The 23,964-nt window shown below is 53.1% G+C and overlaps 1 protein-coding gene across 1 annotated transcript in view; it reads right to left on the bottom strand.

Moving 5' to 3' along the window:
• ELN (elastin) overlaps positions 1-23,964 on the bottom strand; it is an 81,560-nt gene that overhangs the window by 23,172 nt on the left and 34,424 nt on the right. Inside the window, exons 13-21 of the mRNA XM_043499416.1 lie at positions 16,465-16,506; positions 15,014-15,076; positions 14,352-14,396; positions 13,045-13,137; positions 12,910-12,957; positions 10,553-10,612; positions 9,810-9,857; positions 4,065-4,193; positions 3,924-3,971 (exon numbers count right to left, since the gene is read on the bottom strand). Of these exons, the coding sequence (XP_043355351.1) occupies positions 3,924-3,971; positions 4,065-4,193; positions 9,810-9,857; positions 10,553-10,612; positions 12,910-12,957; positions 13,045-13,137; positions 14,352-14,396; positions 15,014-15,076; positions 16,465-16,506 (576 nt within the window). The remainder of the gene's footprint in view (positions 1-3,923; positions 3,972-4,064; positions 4,194-9,809; positions 9,858-10,552; positions 10,613-12,909; positions 12,958-13,044; positions 13,138-14,351; positions 14,397-15,013; positions 15,077-16,464; positions 16,507-23,964) is intronic.

Genomic DNA, 23,964 nt, shown 5'->3' with positions numbered 1-23,964 from the left:
GATCCTCAGCACTTGGCCCCAGACTAAGATAAGGTGCGGGGGTGGGGGGGGGGATTTAATTTACATTGCTGGTGATAGGTCCCTCTGGGACCAAGTGCCAGTGGGAAATCATCTGTAGCAGAACCTAGCTCTGGGAGATGTCCTTCTTTCACTCACTTTGACCCCCCTCCCTCATCTGACACCCCCCTCCACTCCAACATACCCCTCTACCTGATAACCCTTCCCCTCCTTCACCTCTTCTCTCCCTCACCTGAAGTGCCCCTCCCCTCCTTCACCTGACACCACCTTTCTTCTCCCCCAACTCGCTCCCTGTCTCACCAGCACCAGATGGCAGAGCCAGCTGGGGGCAGCAGAGTCAACTCAGCCAGTCTTGCACAGTACAGATTCCCTCTATACCAGGAATTCCCCATGGCCCTTCTCTCCCTGCTTTCATGGTACAGAGTTCCTTTGATTGAGCTGGGAACTAAGGTCCTTTTGTATGAACTCAGGCATCCGGAGGCTGACAAATAAAAAGCCACCCACCAGCAAACCCTGCACTTAAAAGACAAAGAAATTGAGGCGCAGAGACTAACAGGGATTTTACATGTACTGCCTCTGCCATGGAGTGTCCAAGACTATGGCAGTAAGTTCAGGAGGAGGGTGTGATGTTGCACTCCATATGCTTTATGGAAATATGCTTATGAATATGACATAACTGGAATATGCTTTATACTAAATACCCTTGGTATGGTGTCATTAGAAAGCTTGTAATCAACTAAATGTGTTCATCCTATTTGTTTGCATGTATTATTTTTATATCTGAAGTTAGGAGAATAAGATATAAACTTGTATCACTGATGTAAACATATTAAGTGGAGGCCATTAAGGGTGGTCCAGAAACAATCAGCTGTAAATGGTCTTAGTTACTTGAAAGCGTTCCTGTGTACGTGTGGGCCAGCCCATGGGGAATGGAGACTAGGGGGTCTTACCGTGACATGTGACGATGTCACCTGATAATTAAATCCATCTTAAATCTGGTACTTTTCCATTTAGGGAGGGGTGGGGACCCAGAAAGACAAAAGATTCCCGCCTTGTGCCAAAGCTATAAAAGGGGGTTGAGCAGGACAAAGGGGGCTGCCAGTCATGAGAAAACCCCTGCTTACCATCTGAGATGTCTGCTGAAACCAACAAGGACTGTACCAGGGAAAGGATTGGGCCTAGACTTGGAAGGAGTCTAGTCTGTGAAAGAAGTTTATTGGAACATTTCTGAGGGTGAGATATTACCTGTAATCAGTGTCTTAATGTATTAGGCTTAGACTTGCATGTTTTTGCTTTATTTTGCTTGGTGACTTACTTTTTTCTGTCTGTTATTACTTGAAACCACTTAAATCCTACTTTTTATACTTAATAAAATCACTTATTTATTAATAACCCAGAGTAAGCGATTAATACCTGGGGGAGCAAACAGCTATGCATATCTCTCTATAGTGTGTGATATAGCAGGGCCAGAGGGCAGCAGGGGAGTGTTAGAAGGGAGCCTTATTCCCTGTAGAGGGAAGAAAATTTGCTATAGATTAAAGCACCTGAAGCCAGTCACCTGATAAAACCCCCCTGCTTCAATCAGATAGGAGAAGGAGATGAAGCAGAGTGGATTGGTGTTGGAGCAGAGAGTAGTTTGGAGGGAAGCAGAGGAGAGTTTGGAGAAGTGCTGCAGTGGGCTAAGAACACCAAGACCCCCAGGTAAAGAGACACCTGGTTTGTGCAAAGGGAGGGCAAGAAGCCCCACAAGCTGAAGGGCAGGAGAGGGAAGTAGCCCAGGGGAAGGAACCGTTAGTTCAAGTGGTTTACCTCTATCCCTAGGGCCCCTGGGCTGGGACCCAGAGGAGAGGGTGGGCCCGAGTCCCTCCCTCTCCATTCCCCTCCTCTAGGACACTAGTGAAGTAGTTAATACCCCAGTTCAGGGGCAAGAAATGGTGCCTTGAACCGCCCCCCCGAGAAGAGAAAGCGCGAGACCCTTCATACTAGTGCCAGCAATTTGCCACAAGTGTTATAGAGGGCAGACAATTTATGAATTTACCTTGTATAAGCTTTATACAGAGTAAACGGATTTATTTGGGATTCAGGCTCCCAGAAAGACTGAACACTGGGTGCTGGGAAACTCCCTGTTAATGGAGAAGCCCCTGGCTGAGTGAATATCAGTTTCAGTGAACTGCAGAGAGGTGTGGCCCAACCTCTAGGTCTGTGCTGGAGCTGACTGGAGTGTCTAACTCAGCAAGAGAAGAGTGGAGGGGCACCTTTTCTGGCAGGAGGGTTGTTCTCAGTGATATCCCAGCTCATTGATTGTCAGTCTTGAGGAGAGTCTCTGTGACCGAACCCATCACAGGCTCATTAAGGGGAATCCACGGTACCAAGGACTATCACAGGATCTGTGTACAATGAAGAATTCTCAGAGGGGGCACGTAAAAAATGGACAATTTTTGACTCAGATCATAGCAAAAGATTTTTCCAGCAAACTGGAAGAACCTATAAAAGAGGAGAAGTGACATCATCACTTGGCCTCACTCCCCTCACAACTCAATACCTGGAAACACATCTGGAGAATGAAGCCTTTGAACAGGGAAGGGTTGGGATTCCTCAGGCTGAAAAGAGGAATCCCAGCCTGTGGATGATTCCTCTTTCAGCCTGAGGAATTATACCATCAGGGTGAGACAATGCTTGATTCAAATCTAGTTTATAGAACTCGGATTGTGCTTCTATTTTTCTTTCTTAGGTAACCAACTTTGATCTCTATACTTATTACTTATAATCACTTTAAATCTCTCTGTCTGCTGTTAATAAATCTGTTTTATATTTTACCTAAGACACTGTATTTGGATTGAAGTGCTTGGAGAATCTCAGCTCAGGTTACAAAGGCTGGTGTCAGAGTAGCAGCCGTGTTAGTATATTTGCAAAAAGAAAAGGAGTACTTGTGGCACCTTAGAGACTAACAAATTTATTAGAGCATAAGCTTTCGTGAGCTACAGCTCACTTCATCGGATGCATCCGATGAAGTGAGCTGTAGCTCACGAAAGCTTATGCTCTAATAAATTTGTTAGTCTCTAAGGTGCCACAAGTACTCCTTTTCTAAAGGCTGGTGTGTGTCCTCTCCACATTGCGGGAGGCGTGGATTGGGTAATGAAGTTACACTGCTCAGCCTTCTGACCAGGGCAGGACAATACAACCCTGGGGTCCTAGGCTGTGGAGCTGGGAGAATTGGCTGGAGCCCCTCTTGTTGGTTAGAGAGTGGCTGGCAAAATCATTCAAATAACTCAGCTGGGTGTGTCCCTACCTGTGGATGTCAGTGTAAGTGCAGTACCTGGAGAGATTTGCAGTTTGTCACAGCATCACAATGCGAGAGGGAGTCCAGGTTGGTGAGACAGAGGGCTCAGCGGTACCCAGGTCCAGGCTGCACCCTGGGGAACCCATCACACCCGGGCCCTGGTGGGGAGCTCTGGGAATTCACTGACCGGCACATCCCAAATGGCTTCGCTCACAGCCCTCCAAACTGAGATGCGGGGCAGAAGCCTGCCCAGAGTGACAGGGGAACAAGCTCTGCGCCATCATACTGTCCTAGGCTTCCCCTCGGTATCTGCTGGCTGCAGGGAGCCTGGCTTGTAGCCGGGTAGCTCCCAACTCACTCACTGGCCACCATGCTCCCCATCACCAGTGGACTAAAGTGCACTCTCTATGCTGCATGATGCAGGACGGGATGAAACTCCCTGGGAAACGGGGAGGGGAGGGATGTGAGTATATCCCAGATATGCCAGTGGCTCTGCTGATCACTCCCAAAGGGACAGACCGTCTCTGGGCTTGGATCCCAGGAGCTACACGGTTCCAGGAGTGACAGGCGGGCACCCCATCGCTACGGGCTGCACGGAGGGAGAAGGGGGAGGGAGCCATCTTACCGTACTTGGCGGCTTTTGCTGCTGCTGCCGCTCCTGCTGGGATTCCAGCTGTTTGGAACACAGTAGAGAGAGAGTCAGGGCTCTGAGAGGGGACAACACAACCCCACAGGCCCGTCGGTCGGTCCAATCATGCAACTTCACCTCCAACTCCTGGGACACCGCCGACACCGGGCACCACACCAGGGACACCGCCAACACCAGGCAGAAAGCCAGGGACACCGCCGACACCAGGCAGCAAGCCAGGGACACCGCCGACACCGGGCACCAGGCCTCCAACACCAGCCGCTCCTGCAGAGTTAGAGGCGAGAAACCCAGTCCCGGTCAACGCAAACTCTAAATGCCCAGTGGAGCTGGGCCAGTGCTATTCTGCTGCTGTGCGCTCCCATCATGTCAGACACACCAAAGGAAGGGGCACTGTAAACATCCTGTGCCATCCTGCCCGTTCATCTCAGCAATATGCTAGAAGGACAGTCCGATGGGATAGGAATTCATTCTCCAAGGGAATGAAACATCTGCTCCAGCAGGAACTAGGGAGGGTGTTAAAAGGCAACTGAAAAAGTTATAGAAATGTGCCAGACTGTATAATTTACACCGAAGAGTTTTAAAAGAGCTGGCCGAGGAGGTGCCAGAGCTGTTAATGTTGATGTAAAAAATCTTCAAACCTGGGCAAGTCCCAGAAGAATAGCAAAATGCCAATGTGTGCCAGTATTCAAATGGGAAAGTGGGATAGAATCATCAAATCATAGAATCATAGACTTTAAGGTCAGAAGGGACCATTATGATCATTTAGTCTGACCTCTTGCACAATGCAGGCCACAGAATCTCACCCACCCACTCCTGTAACCAACCCCTAACCTACGTCTGAGCTATTGAAGTCCTCAAATCGTGGTTTAAAGACTTCAAGGTGCAGAGAATCCTTCAGCAAGTGACCCGTGCCCCACGCTGCAGAGGAAGGCAAAAAACCCCCAGGGCCTCTGCCAATCTGCCCTGGAGGAAAGTTTCTTCCTGACCCCAAATATGGCAATCAGTTAAACCTTGAGCACGTGGGCAAGACTCATCAGTCATACACCTAGGACTCACCAGCCAGACAATCTGTAGTAATTCAGATCCCACCCCATCTAACATCCCATCACAGGCCACTGAGTATATTTACCGCTAATAGTCAAAGATCAATTCATTGCCAAAATTAGGCTATCCCATCATACCATCCCCTCCATAAACTTATCAAGCTTAGTCTTGAAGCCAGATATGTCTTTTGCCCCCACTGCTCCACTTGGAAGGCTGTTCCAGAACTTCACTTCTCCGATGGTTAGAAACCTTCATCTAATTTTGAGTCTAAACTTCCTGTGGCCAGTCTATATCCATTTGTTCTTGTGTCCACATTGGTACTGAGCTTAAATAATTTCTCTCCCTCCCTGGTATTTATCCCTCTGAAAAATTATCAAGAGCAATCATATCTCCCCTCAGCCTTCTTTTGGTTAGGCTAAACAAGCCAACCTCTTTGAGTCTCCTTTCATAAGACAGGTTTCAGAGTAGAAGCCGTGTTAATCTGTATTCGCAAAAAGAAAAGGAGTACTTGTGGCACCTTAGAGACTATCAAATTTATTTGAGCATAAGCTTTCATGAGCTACAGCTCACTTTGCTTATGCTCAAATAAATTTGTTAGTCTCTAAGGTGCCACAAGTACTCCTTTCTTTTTGTTTCATAAGACAGGTTTTCCATTCGTTGGATCATCCTAGTAGCCCTTCTCTGTACCTGCTCCAGTTTGAATTCATCCTTCTTAAACATGGGAGACCAGAACTACACACAACATTCCAGATGAGGTCTCCCCAGTGCCTTGTATAACGGTACTAACACCTCCTTATCTCTACTGGAAATACCTCGCCTGAGGCATCCCAAGACCACATTAGCTTTTTTGACGGCCATATCACATTGGCGGCTCATAGTCATCCTGTGATCAACCAATACTCCGTGGTCTTTCTCCTCCGTTACTTCCAAGTGATGCGTCCCCAGCTTATAACCAAAATTCTTGTTATTAATCCCTAAATGCATGACCTTGCACTTTTCACTATTAAATTTCATCCTATTACTATTACTCCAGTTTACAAAGTCATCCGGATCTTCCTGTATGATATCCTGGTCCTTCTCTGTATTGACAATACCTCCCAGCTTTGTATCGTCCACAAACTTTATTAGCACATTCCCACTTTTTGTGCCAAGGTCAGTAATAAAAAGATTAAATAAGATTGGTCCCTAAACCGATCCCTGAGGAACTCCACTGGTAACCTCCAGCCTGACAGTTCACCTTTCAGTGTGACCCGTTGTAGTCTCCCCTTTAACCAGTTCCTTATCCACCTTTCAATTTTCATGTTGATTCCTATCTTTTCCAATTTAGCTAATAATTCCCCATGTGGAATCGTATCAAATGCCTTACTGAAATCGAGGTAATTAGAACCATTGCATTTCCTTTGTCTAAAAAATCTGTTACTTTCTCAAAGAAGGAGATCAGGTTGGTTTGGCACGATCTACCTTTTGTAAAATCATGTGTGAATTTTGTCCCATTTACCATTGACCTCAATGTCCTTAACTACTTTCTCCTTCAAAATTTTTTCTAAGATCTTGCTACAGATACTACAGATGTCAAACTAACAAGGCCTGTAGTTACCTTGATCACTTTTTTCTCCCTTTCTTAAAAATAGGAACTATGTTAGCAATTCTCCAGTCATATGGTACAACCCCTGAGTTTACAGATTCATTACAAATTCTTGCTAATGGGCTTGCAATTTCATGTGCCAATTCCTTTAATATTCTTGCATGAAGATTATCTGGGCCCCCTGATTTAGTCCCATTAAGCTGTTTGAGTTTGGCTTCAACCTCAGATGTGGTAATATCTACCTCCATATCCTCATTCCCATTTTTCATGCTACCATTATCCCTGAGCTCCTCATTAGCCTCATTAAAGACTGAAGCAAAGTATTTGTTTAGATATTGGGCCATGCCTAGATTATCCTTCAATCCAATCTACTTCCCTAACTAATTTCCTTAATTTTTTAAAGTCAGCCCTTTTGAAATCAAAAACCCAGTCACAGATCTATTTTTGTTTATCCTTTCATTCAGTTTGAACTGAATTAGATCATGACCGCTCGAACCAAGGTTGTCCCCTACAACCATGTCTTCTATGAGATCCTCACTTCTCACCAAAACTGAAATAAAATGGCATCCCCTCTAGTCGGTTCAGTAACTCCTTGGTGAAGAAATCCAACAGCTATCGCATCCACGAAAATCTGAGCCCTATTATTATTATGAGCACTTGTCCTCCAGTCTATATCTGGGAAGTTAAAGTCTCCCATGATCACACAATTCCCATTAGTATTTACTTCATTAAAAATATTAAAGAGGTCTCTATCCATATCCAGATCGGATCCTGGTGGTCTATAGCACACCCCAAGCACTATCCCAGGGGAGGCTCTAGTGCAGGGGCGGGCAAATTTTTTGGCCTGAGGGCTGCATTGGGCTTCGGAAATTGTATGGAGGGCTGGTTAGGGGAGGGTGTGCCTCCCCAAACAGCCAGGCGTGGCCCAGCCCCTTATTGTCCCCCCCGCTTCTCGCCCCCTGTCGCCCACCCCGGGACTCCTGCCCCATCCACCCCACCCTGCTCTCTGTCCCCTGACCGCCCCCAAATCTCCCCCCGACTGCCCCCCCGACCCCTGCCCCATCCAACCCCTTCTCCTTCCTGACTACCCCCCCGGGATCCCTGCCCCCATTCAACCCCCCACCCCCTGACCGCCCCGATCCCTATCCATACTCCTGGCCCCGGACCACCACCCCCCGAACTCCCCTGCACTCTATCCAACCCCCCGGCTCCCTGCCCCCTGACCATGCTGCCTGGAGCACCAGTGGCTGGCGGCGCGGCTGCACCAGGACAGGTAGCCAGGCTGCCCGGCTGGAGCCAGCCACCCCCTGCGCAGCCCAGAGACCGGGTCAGGCCAGGCTCTGTAGCTGCACTGCCCCAGGAGCTCGCAGCCCCCCCCCGCCCGGAGCATCGCAGTGAGCTGAGGCTGCGGGGGAGGGGGAACAGCAGGGGAGGGGCCGGGGGCTAGTCTCCCAGGCCAGGAGCTCAGGGGCTGGGCAGGAGGGTCCCACAGGCCGGATGTGGCCGGCGGGCCATAGTTTGCCCACCTCTGCTCTAGTAGCTTTCTTCCCCGATGTGATTTTTGCCCAGACAGACTCTGTCTTATCCATTCCATCACTTCTAATTTCTTTACAGTCGACCTCGTCATTTATCTACAATTCTGCTCCACCACATTTGCCTTTATTTCCGTCTTTCCTGAACAGCACATACCCTTCCACACCTGTACTCCAGTCATGGAGTCCAGGGATGACCTGGGGAGCTATAGGCCAGATAGTCTGACATCAATCCTGGGCAAAGTCATGGAAGGGCTGATATGGAATGCAGTCAGGAAAGTATTAAGGATAGCAGCATGCCATGTAGCATAGTCTTAGCATGTGAGGAGAATACAGTTAGGGAGACAAAGGAAACTATATGGCCATAACAAAGGGAGGACTGGACCCTTCATGGTGCCCGGTCAGAGCGCAGATGAAGTGGCCAACGGGGACCAGTCTTTGTTCCCAGGTCCTCAGCACTTGGCCCCAGACTAAGATAAGGTGGGGGGGGGGGGGACTTTAATTTACATTGCTGTCGATAGGTCCCTCTGTAGCAGAACCTAGCTCTGGGAGATGCCCTCCTTTTGCTCACTTTGACCCCCCTCTCCTCCCTCATATGACACCCCCTCCTCCTCCCAACATGCCCTTCCCCTGATCACCCATCCCCTGGCTCATCTGACATCCCCTCCTTCACTCCAACACACCCCTCCCCCCACAACCCTCCCCTTCCTCTCCTGACAGCCCTCCTTTCTTACACCTTGATACACGTCTCCTCTCCCTCACTTAAAGTGCCCTGTCCCTCTTTCAGCAGAGACGCCTTTTCCTTTCCCCCAACACACTCCCTGACTCACCCAGCACCAGATGGCAGTGCTGGCTTGAGGTCAGTGAAGCCAACTCAGCCAGCCTTGCACCGCACAGATTCCCCCTACACCAGGAATTCCCCATGGCCCTTCTCTTCCTTCTTGCATGCCGCAGTGTGCGCTTGACGGATTGGGAACTGAGGCCATTATGTATGAAGCGGATTCACACAGGCTGATGATAGAGCTGAAAAGATCATGCCCCGGGCCCTGGCAAGGGGCTCTGGGAAGTCACTGACCGGCACATCCCAAACGGCTTCGCCCGCAGCCCTCCAAACTGAGCCGTGGGGCAGCAGCCTGCCCAGAGTGACAGGGGAATGCGCTTTGCGCCACCACACTCTCTTCTGGCTGCAGGGAGCTTGGCTTGTAGCTGGAGCTGGACTCCCAACTCGCTTGCTGGCCACTCTGCCCCACATTGCCAGTGGACCTAAGGCAGGAGCTCTCTATGACACGTGCTGCAGGACAGGGTGAATGGGGAGGGGAGGGATGTGAATATATCCCAGATATGCCAGTGGCTCTGCTGATCACTCCCAAAGGGACAGACCATCTCTGGGCTTGGACCTCAGAGCTACACGGTTCCAGGAGTGACAGGAGGGCACCCCATCACTACGGGCTGCACGGAGGGAGAAGGGGGAGGGAGCCAGCTTACCATACTTGGCGGCTTTTGCTGCTGCTGCTGCCGCTCCTGCTGGGATTCCAGCTGTTTGGGACACAGTAGAGAGAGAGTCAGGGCTCTGAGAGGGGATAACACAACCCCACAGGCCCGTCGGTCGGTCCAATCATGCAACTTACCTCCAACCTTCCTGGACAAACCGCCAACACCGGGCACCACACCAGGGACAACCGCCGACACCGGGCACCACACCAGGGACACCGCCGACACCGGGCACCAGGCCTCCAACACCAGCCGCTCCTGCAGAGTTGGAGGAGAGAAACCCAGTCCCGGTCAATGCAAACTCTAAGTGCCCAGTGGAGCTGGGCCAGTGCTATTCTGCTGCTGTGCACTCCCATTATGTCAGACACACCAAAGGAAGGGGAACTGTAAACATCCTGCGCCATCCTGCCCATTCATCTCAGCAATATACTAGAAGGACAGTCCGATGGGATAGGAATTCATTCTCCAAGGGAATGAAACATCTGCTCCAGCAGGAACTAGGGAGGGTGTTAAAAGGCAACTGCTAAAGATATACAAATGTGCCGGACTGGATAACCTACACCCAAGAGTTTTAAAAGAGCTGGCTGAGGATGTCCCAAAGCTGTTGATGTAATAAATCTTCAAACCTGGGCAAGTCCCAGAAGACTAGCAAAATGCCAATGTGTACCAGTATTGAAATGGGAAAATGGGATGACCTGGGGAGCTATAGGCCAGGTAGCCTGATATCAATCCTGGGGAAAGTCATGGAAGGGCTGATATGGAATGCAGTTAGCAAAGTATTAAAAATGGCAGCATGCCATTTAGTATGGTCTTACAGAGAAGAAAGCCTGTCAAACAAGCCTGGCATTGTTTGGGATGAGAATACAAGTCTGGGTGACAAGGGAAACTATGTGGCCATAACAAAGGGAGGACTGGACTCTCCATCGTGCCATGTGCACTGGAGGCCATCTTACCGTACTTGGCTGCTTTTGCGGCCGCTGCCGCTGCCGCCGCTGCCGCGGGGCTTCCAGGTCCTGGGGATAAAGGAAGGAGAGGAAATCTCGGAACCCTGACACCACACAGACACAGAAGGCAGAAGGCTCATCGGCAAAGCCAGGTAAGCACATTCACCTGCCACCCCTGCCCTGCAGCCCCTGGGTTGCCCCCAATACCGGGCACCAAACCAGGAACTCCACTGACACCAGGCACCAGGCCTGGGGAACCACCAGCCCTGGCAGGGCTCCAGCACCTGCAGAGAGCAACAGGGGTGAGACACAGCATGAGGTAAGAGCACAGGGAGGAGAACCAGTCCTCTGAGGAGAGAGGAGGGAAGTCCAGGAAAACGGAGACCATGCACCCTGTTCTGTCCTGGGCAGGCATGAAGAGCAGACTAGCCTCTCACTCCAGGAACATCCTGCTTCACCAGTGCAGATAGAGCCCAGCTTGGATTGGCAGCTTTTTTTGTACTGAGAAGGAAGCCCCACTTCCGGGGTGCTCCCTCCCAGGCCTCCATCCAGGAACCGACTCTGGAGTGCCATCACCACCACAAAGGGACGATGGAGCGAGCGGGGAGTTTTGCCTCCATCCAAATCCACCCTGGATGCCTACGACGGAAAAGGGCTACCCAAACGGGGCACCCTTTGCAGGAGAAAGCTGGGAGCAGATGTCCAAGCTCAAGCGTCCCCGCTGCTCTGTGGGGCCAGCCTATCCCAGCCTGGGATGGGACACACCTCTGTGTGCACTCTGGGCTAAAGCCCTGGGAGCCAGGACACCAGGCTGGAGCTAGGTTTCAGAGGGGGAGCCGTGTTAGTCTGTATCAGCAAAAACAATGAGGAGTACCTGTGACACCTTAGAGACTAACAAATTTATTTGGGCATAAGCTTTCATGGGCTGGAACCTCCGATCCTGCAGCATGGCGCGCACCATGGACCTGATTGTCATGGTTACACTTTGCACAGCAGGTCACTCCAGAGCAGCGACACTAGTGATACTGGAGGAGAACCTGCCCTAGCCTTTGCATTTATAAGGCAAGACAGCTATGTTGGAACGCAGCTGACTGCCTGGGAAGGATTCCCTGTGCCGTGGGGCAACAGGCATTGCCTGCACTCAGAAGTGCTGTACTCAGAGCTGCCATTAGAGGTCCTCTGGCTGACAAGCTGTGAATCAATGGAGCTGGTTGAGGAGTGAGGAGCAGGAGCCCTTTGTGCACACGCTAGTGCACTGCACTGATGCCACGGCTTGTAGGTGCTCCGTGTGAAGGACCCTACTGAACCTAGACACAACCAGTGCCCAGCGTTGCTGAGGAAATGAATCTGACGTGTGCACCCCTACTGAAACCAGGGGCTGACTCTTAGTTGAGTGTTGGAGGGGAAACAGAGCTGTCGCATGCACATTCACCATCGCTCGCACACTCACACACAACACTGCCTGGGAGCAGGGCTTTCCAAAAGCAAAGATTGCACACACACACACCAACTCCCAAGAGAAAGCAGCTGCTGTCGTGGAGCTGAAAGATCCTGGGGAAACGCATTACAACCCACAGCTGGCAGAATGGAATCCACCCGGACAAGCTGCTCTCCTCCCCATCAATGCTCTGCTGGTGCAGATCTGCTTGGAGTTACACTAGTGTGAATGCACAGACCTCCTCAGTGACCCCAGAGAGTTTCTCCTGCTGACATATTCTCTGCCACTCACAGGGGCTGGAGTAATTAAGGTGACGGGAGAGCTCTCCCATCTGCACTAGCAGCCCTACAGTGGCACAGCTGCACTGTAAGCTGTCTAGTGTAGCCATAGCCTGGGTTACCATGAGCTCAGCTGGGCAGGTCTCAGAGGGAGCTATAAAAAACAGCTGTGAAACATCATGGCTTTAAAGTCTGATATCAGAGGCCCTTCTAGTGCAGGAAACAAGTGCAGAATATCCCATCAGACCGCAGAAATCCCCCTTTGCAGGCAGGAGATAACGTTCCCTCTCTTGCCCTGCAGGGCTGGGTAACCTGGCTTTAAATCAGGACAGAGAAGAGCTATCCCTGGGGCAGGGCTGAGTCCTGCCTACCATGGGCTGTGGCATCCTCTGTCCTCTGAAACTGCTCCGAGTGGGTCCGTCCCGGGGAGATGGATTGTGGGCTCAGGGCAGGTGAAAAGGTCAAAGGTGCACCATAGACCTATTTATCTCATGGCTCAGCTGTTTGCCTATGGTGCTGATTCATCACAGAGACTCTGTGCCAGGCATGCCACAAGAGGGACGCAGCACCCCCCGGCTGGCAAGTGCCCGAGCCAGCCCTTAGGAGCTGCTCGTCCCAGTGGTGCTGCGGGGACAATCAGAGCCACTCACCATAGGCTGCTGCTTTTGCTGCTGCTGCTGCTGCCTGGCTTCCAGCTGCTGGGTCACAAGGGAAGAGAGTCAGGGCTCTGAGATGGGGAATGCCGCCTCCCAGGCCCATCGGCTGGGCCCCTCAAGCACATTTACCTGCAATCCCTGGGACGCCTGCGACTCCAGGGAGACCCCCAACGCCAGGCACCAGGCCTCCGAGACCTCCGACTCCAGGCACGACACCAGCACCTGCAGAGAGCACAGGAGCCAGATGAGCGCTGGCACTCTGGTGCAGGGAGTGCAGAACGGCCCAAATCCCAGGAGAATCAGTGGCCAGGGTTACAAAGTCAGGGTCCACTCCAGAATGAATGGAGCAGCAAGCTCCCCACAGTGTCCCGGAGGGGCCCCGCTCACCAGGCATCCCTGCCAGTGCCCCTGCCTGTTGTGGAACGGCACAGTGAGGCCAGGCCTCCCAGACCCCCTTCCAGGCAGGGCTCGCAGAGAACGTCATTCTCTCTGGCTACACTGTGTCGCCCCATGCACCAGCTGTTACATCCTTCATGGTGCACGTTCTCTCAGCCGGACGCGAGGCCTGGCCATGCAGCGCAGGGCTGGAGGAGCGTGCCCAGGCTGAGGTGCTCCCAGCTCTGCTGGGCCTATTAGTCCCTGTTGCCCGGTATCATTGCTGAGTCTAACACCACAATGGTGCTGCTGCCAAAGAGACCTGGCACAGAGCAGCCCACATGCCCCCGCCGGCCAGAGCGGTGCAGGACGTGAGCACACACATACTGCCCACCCCGTCCGGATGGCAGGGGAAGTCCAATGGGACACCAGCTCCTGGCCTTCAGGGGACCCCTCTCCTGGATCTCCATCTGGGTTCACTGGTCCCGCAGTGGGACCTCAACCCTACCCTGGGGTACTCCCAGCCTCACATCCCTAGGCTTTCCCCACTGCCCCATGCTGTGAGCTGCAGGCCCCACCTGCTCTGCAGTGCCATGGCTCACAATGAGGGCTCTGCCGGGCTGTACTGGGCAGTGCAGGGACAGTCTGAGGGGCACACCCCAGAGCTGTGGTTGGCAAATCAGTATGGGGGTCTCAAGCTTTTGCTCTGGCTCTCTGGAAAGCCCCAAGGTGGGCTGGCCCCGATGCCCCATCACTCCCTGCCTCCTGCTTACGTGGCCCCCAATGGCACCCCAGGGCTGGGGTTTCCAGCAGCCATGGCTCCTTCGCAGGCTGAATGGGAATGGGGTCCCTGGTGCTGCTGCCCATGGATGGAGCTGGGGTCTGCAAAGAGCAGGTTTATTCATCCGTCTCCATCCTGCCTTCCCGAGGGAGCCCGTTACCTGCCTGGCACCTGCCAAACACACCACTCGGTTCCCTTTGGTGGTTCAGGCCTCACAGTGCCACTCTCTAGCATCTTGGCCCATGCCCATCACCATGGCATCTAGGCTCAGGCAACTCACCATATTTAGCTGCTGCTTTAGCTGCTGCTACCTGAGCTCCAACTCCTGGAGACACAAACAAGGAGACGTTCAGAGATCTGGACTTCATCACATGCCTGCAGAACAGCCTCCCCCAGACTCCCTCGGCCACCCTCCAAACCCTGGCCACCCCCATACTGAGCCAGAGAGACCCTCCTGAGTCCACCTGTCATGCGAGGGGAACTCGTCCTTGGTGTCTGTGAAGGCGCCTGCCCTGCAGCAACCTGGCCTCTCCCCCATGGAGAGGCAACAGAGTCAAGGAGCCCTGGCCACTGCCCAGATACCTGGCCTCCACTCCGAGAGCAATCCTACTGCCACCACCTCCCCCCCCCTGGAGTCAGCCCCCTGCACCCCCCCGAGAGTCAACTCTTCTCCCCTGCCCCAGCCACTCCCGCTCCCTTGAGTTAGCCCCCCACTTCCCCAGAGCCAGCCCCATGCCCGTTCTCCCCCTCCACCCAAAGCCAGTCCCTCCCCCCACCCCGAGTCAGCCCCATGCCCATCCCCACAGAGCGGCCTGCAGCCTGAGCAGACTGGAGGAAGGCTGGCTGGCCAGTGGCAGGGCCTGGCTCAAGGCCCCATTCCTGTGCCAACGAGCGTGGGAGGCTCTAGGCAGCTGCTCCCTGGGAAGAGGCCAAGCAGCGCACCTGTCCCTGTTGGGTATCCTGCCTTTCCCGCAGCACCAGCACCTAGCCCACCTGGTCCGTACCCTGCAACCACAAAGAGCAGAGGACTCTGTTAGACCGTCCCATCAAGGCAGGTAGCTGTGACGGGAGCGGGGCGGCCCAAAGGGCCGGGCAGTCTGGGGACGTGGAAGCCAGATTTCCAAACATCTCGGAGTGAGGCTGGCTGAGGCGTGAGGCATGTCCTCGGGGACGGTCAGCGCTTAGCTTGCCAGGCTGGGGCCTCAGGACATCTGGCTTACAGCCCTGCGCTGCCGGGATGCCAGGAATCCAGGGAGACGGCTCCAGTTCGGGCCAGCCTCCAACTGGGAGATGTGCACAGTTGTCAGCATTCTTCCTCCCCTGCAAGTCGGCCCAGGGAGGCTGCTGCTTCGCATGGGGAGCAGGAGGGTACATGGGCCTCCAGGCCGGGAGACTTGCACTCAGGTCTCAGGTAACAAAGTACAGCAATAAACAAACCCTGCTCTCCTCGTGGAGCCCCTGGTCTGGCTGCTGCCCTTGCTGGGGCTACGAGTGCATATGTGGCCAGGTCACTGTGTGTGGGTCACAGCACCGTCCCCTTTCTGCCTGACAGCCCTGGGGCCAGCACTGACTATGGGCGCAGGGACGTGTGGCCACAGCCCTGCACAGTCAACTCCAATGAAGCAAGCCCCGGCAGTGACAGCTTCTGGGCCCAGAGTCCCTGGCCTGGCTGAGCCGCACTCATTGCAGGACCACAGCAGGGCAGAGCAAAGGCAGCTCTGAGCCACCTTCACCCTCCCCAATGCCAGGCCACCAGCACTGCCCTGGTCCCAGCTGCCCACAGCCCCAGGGGTCGCTTGGGCAGCCAGGGATCACAGAGACACCCCTATGCACAAGAGGATGGGAAGTGGGTGCCCGAGAGTTAAAATCTGCCTTGTGCTGGGGGAGCAGTGCTCAGCACCCCCATCTCCAGGCTAGGAGCTTGTCAGCATGACAGTGAGCAGCCCCAGTGCTCTCTGCTCAGCATGTCTGGCACTGTGCGTCCTGAGACCCTCCCAAGGTGGGAGGCCAGGTCGTGTGTGCAGGCAGCTGGAACTCCAAAGGCAGAGCTTTTCCTGAGCTGGGGGAAGGGCAGGGCTCACACGGGCTGTCTGAGCAGCCCCTGAACCACCTGCAGCCCTGTGCAAACCTCTGTCAGCTCGCCTGGCCTCTCCAGACACCAGCTGCTCGGGGAATTGGTAACAGCTCACAGCCTAGCTGGCCACAGGTCTCAGCTAGTAGGAGACTCCTCCCATCGGCCACCCCGGACTGGTGTCGGCAGGGACCCCTCTGAGGTTTGGAACAGCTACAGACTCATCCCTCATCTCTGCTGGGATGCTATGTTTAGGGTTAGCAGGGGAGTCACAGATGGCCCTGACCTCATCCTGGGAGGGCAAGAATGAAAGAGCACTCACCGTAAGGCAGCTTTCCTGTGCTGTAGGGCAGCCCATAGCCACCTAGCGAGAAAAAAAAAAACAGGGACGGGGTGAGTGCAGCAGCCTGAGTGTGAGCTCCATCCCACCTGCCCTGCAGGCCCCGGGCATCATGTCCCTGCCACTGCCAAGCAAGACCGGCACACCAGCCACACATTCGAAGCCCAGCTCTGCTCCAGTTCAGAAGTGCCCCTTTTGCTAGCACTCTGTGGAACATGAGCTGTCCAAGCTTAACTCCAAGGGAGACTGTCTCAGAGCCACCTCTTCCTGTAGTAAGCGCCTGCAGACTCCACTTCCTGCCAGCCACTGGGCCAGGGTAGCGCCAGGCTGTGAGACCCCCGGCCCCACACTCCTGGTAGTGGCAGCAGAACCCTCCCAGCTGATTAGGGTGCCACTTCTCCGATGCTCTGGGGAGCTTCTGCCCCAGGCTGAGGGCGGCACTACCCACAGCCCACCTCCCAGCAGAGCATGTTTCCGAGCATGTCCCCCAGCGCAGGCTCAGCAAGGAGTCCCCGGAAGGCTCTGCAGTGAGAGCTGCTCCCACCCGACTCCGTGCTGGCCACAGCCAAATGAGAGGCTTTGGTGGAGTCAGTCTTTGGGAGTTTCTGCTGAGGTCAGCAATGGGGCTGGGGAACATTGCCACTGGGGAGCAAGGGCAACATGTTGCAGTGGAACAGTCTCCTAGAGAAGGCCTGGGAGCCCCATCGCAAGGGACGTATGAACCAAACCACACGTCAATACGGAACTCCAGCAGCCTGGCTGCAGGGAGCAGGGCAGCCTGCTCCATCTCCAGAGTGAGCCAGGCAGGGCCTGGGGAGCCCAGTATCTGGGGCGGGGACCAGCCCCTCAGGCTCTGGCAGGAGTAGATCGAGAAGAGGAAGATTTAGGCCCAAAGGCTGAAGAGCTGCTGGTTTCAGGAACCTCCATTTTTGGTGCCCAGCCTGAGCGAACTTGATCTGAGCTCATGTTAGAAACTGTGGGCCTGAGCGCCACCAGAGCACTCTGGGGGGCGGGGGGGGCGGGGTGCTTCTCCCCTGGCACCAGAGCCGTCTCCAGCCAGAGGGGGCTGGGGTGCAGGGATCAAAGTGAGTCAGAGCTTTGTTGCTCATGTCTCTGTGGGTGGAGAGTGCTCTCGCTCCTCCTGCAAGCCAACATGTGGAGACCAGATTTCCCTGAGCCTATTCCAGGCGTTTCCACATCAACCCGGCCCTGACAGAAAGCAGAGCTCTCTGGCCAGAAGCTGCTGTGAGCTCTGTGCTGGGGAGACTCCATTTTACAGGATTCTAGCAACGCACCAATCCCTAGGGCTAGTTGTCTCCACATGCCCCACGGTACCATCGGCACCTGGACATGCCTGCCGGGCTCTTACTGGTGATAAGATAAGCAGGCTGGGCTGTGAGGCCATGTTAGTGCGCTGATCTCTGCCTACCTGCGTGCTCCACAGACAGGGAAATTAAGGTACAGCACAGCCTGCTCAGAGACCACAGACTCAGCCTGGACTAGAACCCAGCTCTCCCAAGCTCAGGCCTGCACGTGTCAGCCATGAGAGCTTTCTGATCATTGGCTAGGCAGTGGCGACAGCGGGACTTTGTTTCCTCAGCACTCTAAACAGGCTGCATTACTAGTCATCTGTGTGCTGGGAGCTGACACAGCCAGGAGTTATAAACAGTTTGGGTGGTGAACAGCCTGGCCTCACTGGGAGAATGCTCACCAGGCTATGCTTGTGCCACGGCTGTGAGATTGTGGGATGAGGAGTTTGGGGTGTGGGAGGGGGCTCAGGGCTGGGCCAGAGGGTTGGGGTGCAGGGGTGAGGGCTATGGGGTGGGGCTGGGAATGAGGGGTTCAGGGTGTAGGAGGGAGCTCTGGGCTGGGGCAGGGGATTGGGGTGCAGAAGGGGTCAGGGCTCTGGACTGGGGTGCAGGCTCTGGGATGGGGCTGGGGATGAGGGATTTGGGGTGCAAGAGGGGGCTCTGGGTTTGCAGGGGGCTCAGGTCTGAGGCGGGGGATTGGGACGCTGGGTTGGGGCACAGGCTTACCTTGGGTGGCTCCCGATCAGCACTGTTGTGGGGGTGCTAAGGCAGGCGTCCTGCCTGTCCTGGCACCATGGACCGCGCTGCAGCAGGTCCGCCTCCTAGGCAGAAGTATGCAAGTGGCTCTGCGCGACTCTCACTGGCAGACACGCCTCCCCTCAGCTCCTACTGGCCAGGAACTGGCCAATGGGAATGCAGAGCAGGTGCTCGAGGTGGGGGCAGTGTGCAGAGCCCATGGCCCCCCTGCCTAGGAGCCAGATCTGGTGCTGGCCGCTTCGGGGCGCAGCACAGTGTCAGACCAGATAGCGATCAGCCTACCTTAGCTGGGCAGCACCGCCAATGGAACTTTTAACTGCCCAGTCGGCGCTGCTGACCAGAGCCGCCGCGACCCAGTGCCTGACATTCCACGACCCAGTTCTGGGTCGCGACCCGCAGTTTGAAAACCACTGATCTAGTCTGACCCCTGCATAGCACCGGCCAGAGACCTGCCCTGAATTAATTCCTGGTTGAACTAGAGTAGAGCTTTTAGAAAACCAGCCAGTCTTGATTTAAAACTGGCCAGTGATGGAGAATCCATCCCGGACCCTGGTATGTTGTTCCAATGAATAATTCCCCTCAGTGTTAACATTTTATACCGTATCTCCAGTCTGAATTTGTCTAGTTCCAACTTCCAGCCATTGGATCATGTTAGACCTCTCTCTGCTATCAGTAAGGGTTTGATCCAGTGAGGGGTCTAAACTCTCCAACTCCCATTGTCTTTCTTGGTCCTTAGGGAACAGTCCTATAAATGGTATAGAAACAAAGCCTAGAGCGTTCTACAAAACCTTAATGGGGTGCTTCATACCTATGGAAGTGCACCTCCTCTGTACGGTGTGTCGTAAACAGCCTACAGAATCCCTGAGCAGGGACAGAATTCCCTCCTCGGCGGGGTGAGGCAGAGCAAAGCACTGGAGCTGGGTTGAATTTTTTGTGTCTGAAAATGTTTCTCACCAGAAATGGGAGGAGCTGAAGAGAACCACGGCTTTGGGTGTAAAATGTTATTTTCAGGGATTTTTTGATTTTTCAGTGGAAAATTTTGAAACAATATAAAATGATTTTTTTGGTTTAGTTTCTGTTTTCCAAAAAAAAATACCCTTGGGGATATTTTTTCCTAAGATCCCCCCCCCCCCGTATTCCTTTCTCTTTTTTCATTTTTCTTTCTCACTGTGTAACTTATCGCAATGTGAGAAAATTACAGTGAAAAAAGGTGGGAGAGGAAGAGAAAGAAGAAAGTGGAAAAAACATTGTAGAGCACTCAGTGGCAAAACAAACGTTCAAAATGTCAAAGAAATATTTTGTGAAAATTTTAAGTTTCCCTCCCTCCCCCCCAGTTTGAACCCGCAAAATATGGAACAACTTCACAATTCAAAAATTGCAAGAATTGTTGATCTGCCTATTGAAATAACCCACCGACAGGGCAACAAGTTGTTATGGCCTGGGGTGCCTACACCTGCCGCTCAGTAGCCTGCCACCATCACCAAGCGTTGCACTTGGAAATTTTACCTCAGCTCCCTATTCCAAGGGTCCTGTCCTCTGGTACATACAGCAGGTGCTCTTCAAAGGCACTGCCGGAAAAACCCAGCCACCACAGCTCCACTGCAGACCATCACAAACTCGGACTGTGACATTACAAGTCAGCCCAGAGTGAGTTAATTTAGAGTCCCTTCCTGTCACCTTCTGCCAGGTTGCAGGACAATCTGCCTCGAGCCGGGAAGCTCAACTTCTCCAAAGCTCCTCGCCTGACTAAGGCATTCCAACCAATACTCTCTGGTGGCTCCTCTCAATACTGTCTTGTCACACTCCATGGAAAGGGAAGTGGCTGCTATTCCCCCAAGAGACACAGGGCGATCGCTACCCTGTCCCCAGCCTACAGAAAGGGCGATAGCTTCTTAGTCAAATAAATCACAGAAGGGGTGAGCTCAGGCTACATTAAGATTAAATCGCTATTTGCGTCCTATTCTGGTCACCAATGAAAAGGCAATGTCTGCCTCGGCAATAACCCACAGAAAGAAAAGGAGTACTTGTGGCACCTTAGAGACTAACAAATTTATTTGAGCATAAGCTTTCGTGAGCTACAGCTCACTTCATCGGATATGCAATTCGGTGGATTGAGATTTCCACTCTACGGCTAAATTCAGTGCCTTGCATAATGACAGATTTCCAGAGTAGCAGCACGTGTTAGTCTGTATGTGCAGAAAGAAAAGGAGTACTTGTGGCACCTTAGAGACTAACAATTTATCTGATCATAAGCTTTCATGAGCTAACAGCTCATTCATCGGATGCATTCGGTGGATAGATTTCCACTCTATACGGCTAAATTCAGTGCCTTGCATAATGACAGGTTCGAGTAGCAGCCGTGTTAGTCTGTATTCGCAAAAAGAAAAGGAGGACTGGTGGCACTATAGAAAGGGGTGATTGCTGATTATTTGAAATAACCACCGAAAGGACGATCAAAGTGTGGTCAAATAAACAGCAGGAAGGATATCCCTTTCAAATAACCGATATAAACCATGATCACTGCCTAGTCAAATAACCATAGGAAGAGCATCACTGCCTAGACAAATACCTCACATAAATGGCTTCATCACTTAGTCAAATAACTATGGGAATAATTTATAAAAAGACAATCACATAATATTCAAATAGCTTTAACAGGAGGATTGCTGACTAGTCAAATAACCTAGAGAGGGTAATCGCTGCCTACTGAAATAATACATAGAAAGGGCAACAGATGCCTGGTCAACTAAACCATTGAAAGGAGCAGATGCTGCTTATTCAGATTACTGGTGGCAATCGCAGCTTAGGCTAATAACAAATAGAAAGAGCTATCAACACCTGGTCAAGCAACCCACAGAAGGGTGAAAGCTGCCCATTCAATAACTGGTAGGGAGGGCGATTACTGCCTAGTCAAATGGCTAATACATAGAGTGATTGCTACTTACACATAGAAAGGGTGATCACTGCTTCAGGCACAGCTACGTGACAGGGCTTTCAGCAGCTCAGCTGCACCGATGCCACTTAGTACTGCTAGTGCAGAGGAGCTAAGCCAAGGGAGAGAGCTCTCCTGTTGACTTAATTAATGCACCCCCAATGAGCAAGCGGTAGCTATGTTGGCATGAGAAACTCTCCTGCCGACATAGCACTGTCCACGCCAGCACTTAGATTCGGTGTAAATTACAATCATTTGGGGGGTGCTAATTTACACCCGTGATCAACACAAGCTGTACTGACCAAAGCTGTAGTGTGTACATAGCCTTAGACCAAAGAGCTGATAGAAAGGGTGATTTCTGCCTACTCAAATAGCCATAAAAAGGGTGATCAAGACCTACTCAATGACACACAGAAAGGGCAATCACATCCCATTCCGTTATCTTTGCCTATGGAAATAACCCATAAAAAGGGTGATGATGATCTATTGAAATAACCAATACAGAGAGCCACTGCTGTTCTTCAAAGGGCCATTGCTACCTAGTCATAGGCTAATTGCTGCCTAGTCACATAGTGGACAGAAAGGCAATCAGTGCGTAGTCCAAATAAACAATAGAAAAGGGCAATCGGTGCATATTCTACTAACCATAGAATGGGTGAGGCATCCTAGTCAAACAACCAACAGAAAGAGCACCTGAGGCCTCTTCAAAGAACCCATAGAAAGGGGGATTGAAGTCTAGACAAGGGGGATTGAGTCCTAGTCAAAGAACCCATCGAAAGGGGGATCATATTCTATTCAAATAGCCTATGGGAAGGGCAATTGATACCTAGTCAAGGTAGAGCCCTGGCTGCCTATTCCAATAATCATAGAAGAGGTGAGTGCTACTGTCACAGAGCTGTACCTCAGGGAGGAACCCCTTCAGTGTGCCAGAACTTGAAGGGGTCCCACTCCTCCTTCAGGGTAGGCCACGTGGCCTCAACACCTTTGAGACTGAGCCTCTGGGCTCTAGCACTCCTGTTTCACACCATGGAGCTGTAAGAGAGATTCCAGTCTGAGATTTCTGCCCCATGCAGGGATCAATGAACCTCAGCAGGTATTTTGCAGGGACATCAGGCAGCCTTTTTGAACAAAAGAGTGTTTATTAGTCAACTGGCACACAACATCGGGAAAGTCCTCAGGGTACAATAAAGAAGCAAAGATTAAGGCATAGTCCATACTGGCCAAAGCCTTTTTTCTATCAGGGGCCATTGACCCACAGAAAAAAATCAGTTGTGGGCCTACACACAGCCCCGTGGTGGGCAGGGAGGGGGAGGCACGAGCCTTCCCCTAGGCTCTGGAGTGGGGACAGAAACCAGGGATTCAGGGTGCAGGAGGGGGCTCCAGGCTGGGACAGAGGGTTGGGGTGTGGGAGGGGGTAAGGGCTCTGGCTGGGAGTGTGAGCTCTGGGGTGGGACTGGGGATGAAGCTTTGGGGTGCAGGAGGGGGCTCAGGCCTGGGGCCAAGGTGTTTGGAATGTGGGAGTAGGGTCAAGGCTGGGACAGGGAGTTGGGGTGAGAGGAGGTTCGGGGTGCAGGCTCTGGGAGGAAGTTTGGGTGTGGGAGGGCGCTCAGGGCTGGGGCAGGGTGTGGGAGTATATGTGGGGGGTGCGGGATCTGGGATGGGAGTTAGGGTGCGGGAGGGGATTTCCAAACTGGGGCAGGGAGTTCGGTGTGCGGGCTCCAGTTGGACAGTGCTTACTCCTGGTGGTTCCCGGTCGGCAGCGCTGCAGGCCTAGGGCAGGCTCCTTGCCTGCTCAGGCTCCACGCTGCTCCCAGAAGCGGCTGCCATGTCCAGCCCCTAGGTAGAGGGGTTGGGGGCTCTGCGCGGTGCGCGCTGCCCACAGTCACAGGTGCCGCGGCCACAGCTCCCATTGGCCGCGGTTCCCAGCCAATGGGAGCTGCAGAGCTGGCGCTGGGGGCGGGGGCAGTGTGCAGAGCTTCCCTTATCACCCCTGCTGCTAAGGGCTGCAGGGACATGCCAGCTGCTTCCAGGAGCTGGAGCCAACCCTTTCTTCTCCCTGCAGCAGGGCGAGCCGGCACTTGCGATTCTAGCTCCGCAGGGGGAGCGCCAAGGCTCCAGGTTTACGAACCCCGGCGCGGAGACTTGCTGCGAGCCATATGAAATGAAGCAGCAGGCTGGATCTGGCCCATGGGCCATACGTTCCCCACCCCTGGGCTAAAGCCAGGCGTCCCTTGACCGGTGCTGCACTAGGAACCATCTTGGTTTCTTTTCTGTCAATTTGCTCTTGTCTGTCAGTCCCAGGTCAACCTATGTCTAGAGCCCTGCACGGATACAAAATTTGTATCCACATCAGATTTGTGATCAGCAAAAATGGTCCATTGTCCTTCTGTAGGACACCTACTGATGTTCAAATGTTCTGCCTGCTGGAGTTTCCCATTGTTACGTGTCAATTGTTCGGGTCCTTGGGGTTCCCATTGTCTTTCT

Source organism: Dermochelys coriacea, chromosome 17 (assembly GCF_009764565.3).
Source record: "Dermochelys coriacea isolate rDerCor1 chromosome 17, rDerCor1.pri.v4, whole genome shotgun sequence".
In the NCBI taxonomy this organism is placed as follows: Eukaryota; Metazoa; Chordata; order Testudines; family Dermochelyidae; genus Dermochelys; species Dermochelys coriacea.
Note: the sequence above shows the minus strand (reverse complement) of the source record. Positions and strands in the feature narration are given on the sequence as shown.